The sequence below is a fragment of the Calidris pugnax genome, unplaced genomic scaffold, assembly GCF_001431845.1.
Source record: "Calidris pugnax isolate Ruff unplaced genomic scaffold, ASM143184v1 scaffold348, whole genome shotgun sequence".
Classification (NCBI taxonomy): domain Eukaryota; kingdom Metazoa; phylum Chordata; class Aves; order Charadriiformes; family Scolopacidae; genus Calidris; species Calidris pugnax.
The window spans coordinates 99950-105216 of record NW_015091086.1 but is presented as its reverse complement, the minus strand read 5'-3'; the positions used below and the strand labels follow the sequence as shown (position 1 = coordinate 105216).

The following is a 5267-nucleotide window of genomic DNA, read 5'->3' as shown; positions in this document are numbered from 1 at the left end:
CAGTGGTGCCCAGGGACAGGACAAGAGGAAATGGGCACAAACTTGACCATGAGAAGTTCCACCTCAACATGAGGAGGAACTTCTTCACTTTGAGGGTTGTAGAGCCCTGGCAGAGGCTGCCCAGAGAGGTGGTGGAGTCTCCTTCTCTGGAGACATCCAAACCCCACGTGGACACGTTCCTGTGGGACCTGCTCTGGGTGGGACTTGCTCTGGCAGGGGGTGGGACTGGATGATCTCCAGAGGTCCCTTCCAACCCCATGGGATTCTGTGAAACGGGGGAAAAACCCAACTTTTTTGTGCTCTAGAAAAGGGTCTTCCATGCCAGCTGGGTCCATGCCAGCAGAAGGGCTGGAAAGGAAGATGCCAGTGTCTTGGGATCACAAGATACTTGAAGATAAGAAGTTCCACCTCAACATGAGGAGGAACTTCTTCACTTTGAGGGTGGCAGAGCCCTGGCAGAGGCTGCCCAGGGAGGTGGTGGAGTCTCCTTCTCTGGAGACATTCAAACCCCCCCTGGACACGTTCCTGTGGGACCTGCTCTGGGTGGCCCTGCTGTGGCAGGGGGTTGGAGGAGATGATCTCCAGAGGTCCCAGATCATTCTGTGGGTCCTGTGGTACCTGGCCTTTGTAGTGCTCGGCCGCCTGCTCCTTCTGGGCGAGCTGGGCCTCCAGCTCTGCCACCTTCTCCTGCTGGCGAGTGGCTTCTGCCTGCAGCTCCCCTTCCAGTGCCTGGGGGGAAAAGAGAAGGGTCAGAGACACCCTGAACCTCCAGCTGAACCCCCCCCGTGTCCCTCAGGGGGTGGCCACCAACATCTCCAGGGCTGGGACCAGCTCAGCTCCTGGGTTTTTTGGGTCCTTTCTTACCTTCACCCTCTGCTGCTGGGTGCGGGTGGCCTTTTCGTGCTGACTCAGCTTTTTATTCAGCTCCTCCACCTGGATGGGGACAGTTTGGTCAGAGCAGCTCCGTCCCCCAAAAGCTCCTGAGGGCATCCAGCCAGCTCCAAGAGCAGGACCAGGAGGATTCCCTGGTGCCCAGTGGTGCCCACCACCACAGAAAGTCCCAAAACAGCCAATATTTGGGTTAAGGGGCTCGTTTTGGGGCAGCCAGAGCCACCCCACGTTCTTTTTTGGGGGGAGGAGGTTTGTAAACCCCAACGTGAAGAGCAACCACAGGCTGGAAGTGAAGCCAAGACCCCTTTTGGGTCGTGCCCCCGTAGCCAAAATGGGGGTCTCCATGGCCAACTGCTTGCCCTGGGGGTGAGATCAGGAGCCCCCCCCTCCCTGGGCATCCTCTGGGTCACATCTCCAGCCACACAGCTCCAGGAGGGACCCCGTGGCAGCGTGGTCCCCCAAAATAGGGGTGCTCCTGAGGTTGGAGAGCGAAGATGTGACCCCACAGAAGGGTTGAAGGACCAAAGAACCCCCCCCTGGGGACCCCCAACCCCAGTGTGAACCCTTGGGCAGGGAGAACCCTCACCAGCAGCTCCAGGAGCAGGACCAGGAGGATTCCCTGGTGCCCAGTGGTGCCCACCACCCCAGAAGCTCCCAAAACAGCCAATATTTGGGTTAAAGGGGCTCGTTTTGGGCAGCCAGAGCCACCCCATGTTATTTTTTGGGGGGAGGAGTTTTGTCAACCCCAACGTAAAGAGCAAGCACAGGCTGGAAGAGAAGCCAAGACCCCTTTTGGGTCGAGGGTGAGGGAAGTGGGGGTGGTGACACCATGCCCTGTAGCCAAAACGGGGGTCTCCATGGCCAACTGCTTGCCCTGGGGGTGAGAGCAGGAGCCCCCCCCTCCCTGGGCATCCTCTGGGTCACATCTCCAGCCACACAGCTCCAGGAGGGACCCCGTGGCAGCGTGGTCCCCCAAAATAGGGGTGCTCCTGAGGTTGGAGAGCGAAGATTTGACCCCACAGAAGGGTTGAAGGACCAAAGAACCCCCTCCCGTGGACCCCCAACCCCAGTGTGAACCCTTGGGCAGGGAGAACCCTCACCACCAGCTCCAGGAGCAGGACCAGGAGGATTCCCTGGTGCCCAGTGGTGCCCACCACCACAGAAGCTCCCAAAACAGCCAATATTTGGGTTAAAGGGCTCGTTTTGGGGCAGCCAGAGCCACCCCACGTTCTTTTTTGGGGGGAGGAGGTTTGTAAACCCCAACGTAAAGAGCAACCACAGGCTGGAAGAGAAGCCAAGACCCCTTTTGGGTCGAGGGTGAGGGAAGTTGGGGTGGTGACACCATGCCCTGTAGCCAAAACGGGGGTCTCCATGGCCAACTGTTGGAGAGATCAGGAGCCCCCCCCTCCCTGGGCATCCTCTGGGTCACATCTCCAGCCACACAGCTCCAGGAGGGACCCCGTGGCAGCGTGGTCCCCCAAAATAGGGGTGCTCCTGAGGTTGGAGAGCGGAGATGTGACCCCACAGAAGGGTTGAAGGACCAAAGAACCCCCCCTGGGGACCCCCAACCTTGGGCAGGGAGAACCCTCACCAGCAGCTCCAGGAGCAGGACCAGGAGGATTCCCTGGTGCCCAGTGGTGCCCACCACCCCAGAAGCTCCCAAAACAGCCAATATTTGGGTTAAAGGGCTCGTTTTTGGGCAGCCAGAGCCACCCCACGTTCTTTTTTGGGGGGAGGAGGTTGGTAAACCCCAACGTGAAGAGCAACCACAGGCTGGAAGAGAAGCCAAGACCCCTTTTGGGGGGAGGGCAAGGGAAGTTGGGGTGGTGACACCATGCCCTGTAGCCAAAACGGGGGTCTCCATGGCCAACTGTTGGAGAGAGCAGGAGCCCCCCCCTCCCTGGGCATCCTCTGGGTCACATCTCCAGCCACACAGCTCCAGGAGGGACCCCGTGGCAGCGTGGTCCCCCAAAATAGGGGTGCTCCTGAGGTTGGAGAGTGGAGATGTGACACCAAAGAAGGGTTGAAGGACCAAAGAACCCCCCCTGGGGACCCCCAACCTTGGGCAGGGAGAACCCTCACCACCAGCTCCAGGAGCAGGACCAGGAGGATTCCCTGGTGCCCAGTGGTGCCCACCACCCCAGAAGCTCCCAAAACAGCCAATATTTGGGTTAAAGGGGCTCGTTTTGGGCAGCCAGAGCCACCCCACGTTCTTTTTTGGGGGGAGGAGGTTGGTAAACCCCAACGTAAAGAGCAACCACAGGCTGGAAGAGAAGCCAAGACCCCTTTTGGGGGGAGGGCAAGGGAAGTTGGGGTGGTGACACCATGCCCTGTAGCCAAAATGGGGGTCTCCATGGCCAACTCTTGGAGAGAGCAGGAGCCCACCCCTCCCTGGGCATCCCATGGGTCACATCTCCAGGAGGGACCCCGTGACAACGTGGGGAGGGAGGGAGGCATCACACCCCCCAAAAATAGGGGTGCTCCTGAGGTTGGAGAGCGGAGATGTGACCCCACAGAAGGGCTGAAGGACCAAAGAACCCCCCCCTGGGGACCCCCAACCCCAGTGTGAACCCTTGGGCAGGGAGAACCCTCACCCCCCCAGTGCCCAGGAGATGTGGGGAGGAGAAAGGGACTTTGGGGAGATGCCACCACCAGACCCCTGGTTGCTGTGAGCTCCTCTCTGGGCTCTCCCCGCTCCGTGTGAATCCTTGGGCAGGGAGAACCCTCACCCCCCCAGTGCCCAGGAGATGTGGGGAGGGCAAAGGGACTTTGGGGAGATGCCACCACCAGACCCCTGGTTGCTGTGAGCTCCTCTCTGGGCTCTCCCCGCTCCGGGGGGACATTTGGGGGACCCCTGAAGGGTCCTTGGGGAGCTCAGGCTGGGATTGTGGGGGCAATAAAAAGGGAAATGGGGCTTTTCACTGAATTTCACTGAATTTTTAGAGTTGGAAGGGACCATAGAGGTTTTTTCCAGCGTGGTTTCCCCAAGCACCAACACATACCGTGGCCAAGGACAACGTCCCACCTCTGGCCACATCTGGATGGTGCTTTGTGGGCCCCCAGCCCCCTCCCCCAGCAGCAGAAAGTGGGGAAAGGGATGGACAGAAGGAATTGGGAGGAGGGGGGGGGTCCCAGCTCTCCCCAAAATCCCCTCTGGCTGAGGACAGGAGCCCCTGGGTGATTTTGGCACCAGGTCACAGAAGCCAAGGGCCACCATGAGCGGGCGAGGGGCAAGTTTGGGTCCCAATTCCTAGTCCAAGGGGGGGAAAAAGAGGGAGCCCAGAGACCAGGAGCCAAATTCCTGATGGGAAATGGTTCCCAAGAGGAGATGGAGGCTCCAGTGGGACATGGGAGTGGGATCTGTCCCCGTGGGTTACCTGCTTGGCCTGGTCTTTCCGAAATATCTCCAGCTGCTCCACCTGGGAGGAGAAAAAGCAGAATTCACCAAAGTGAACACAAAACTGGCACAGATGGGGTTGGCTTTTTGAGAAGAACCCATCCCCTTCAATCCTGAGCGTGTCCCAGACCCCCCAGCTCCTGGGGTGAGGTGAGGATGAGGATTCTGAGAGAGTTGGGGGGTTCAACCTGGAGAAGAGAAGGCTCCAAGGAGACCTCAGAGCCCCTTCCAGTCCCTCAAGGGGCTCCAGGAAAGCTGGGGAGGGACTCTTGATGAGGAAGAGGAGCCCTAGGAGGAGGGGGAAGGGTTTTAAATTGAAAGAGGGGAGATGGAGCTGAGATGTGGAGAAGAAATGGATGGAGGGAGATGGAGATGAGATGTGGGGAAGAAATGATGGATGGATGAGTAGGTGGTGGATGGATGGATGGAGAGATGGATGGTGGTGGAGTCCCCATCCTTGGATGGGTTTAAGAGTCGTTTAGATGTGGGGTCGGGGGACATGGTGCAGGGAAAAACTTTGTAGAGTGGGGTAGATGGTTGGACTCGATGATCCCAAGGGTCTTTTCCAACCTGAAGGATTCTACGGATGGGGTTGAGACCCTGGCCCAGGTTGCCCCGAGAAGCTGTGGCTGCCCCATCCCTGGAGGGGTTCAAGGCCAGGTTGGAGGGGGCTTTCACTGAATTTCACTGAATTTTTTAGAGTTGGAAGGGACCATCGAGATCATCTAGTCCAACTCCCCTGCTGAAGCAGGACCACCCAGAGCTTGTCAGAGCATGTTCCTCAGGAGCATCCAGGTGGGGCTTGAAGATCTCCAAAGAAGAGGACTCCACAACCTGTTCCAGGGCTCTGTCACCCTCACTGTGAAGAAGTTCTTCCTCATATTGGAGTGGAACCTCTTCTGGTCCAACTTGTGCCCGTTGCCCCTCGTCCTCTCACTGGGAACCACTGAAAAGAGTCTGGTTCCCTCCTCCTTCAACC

General features: G+C 58.6%; 1 protein-coding gene across 1 annotated transcript in view; it reads right to left on the bottom strand.

Annotated features, from left to right (window-relative positions):
* NUMA1 (nuclear mitotic apparatus protein 1) overlaps positions 1 to 5267 on the bottom strand; it is a gene marked incomplete at its 3' end in the record, with an annotated part of 78203 nt that overhangs the window by 16602 nt on the left and 56334 nt on the right. Inside the window, exons 15-17 of the mRNA XM_014957733.1 lie at positions 4269 to 4310; positions 865 to 933; positions 619 to 729 (exon numbers count right to left, since the gene is read on the bottom strand). Coding sequence (XP_014813219.1) covers positions 619 to 729; positions 865 to 933; positions 4269 to 4310 — 222 coding nt within the window. The remainder of the gene's footprint in view (positions 1 to 618; positions 730 to 864; positions 934 to 4268; positions 4311 to 5267) is intronic.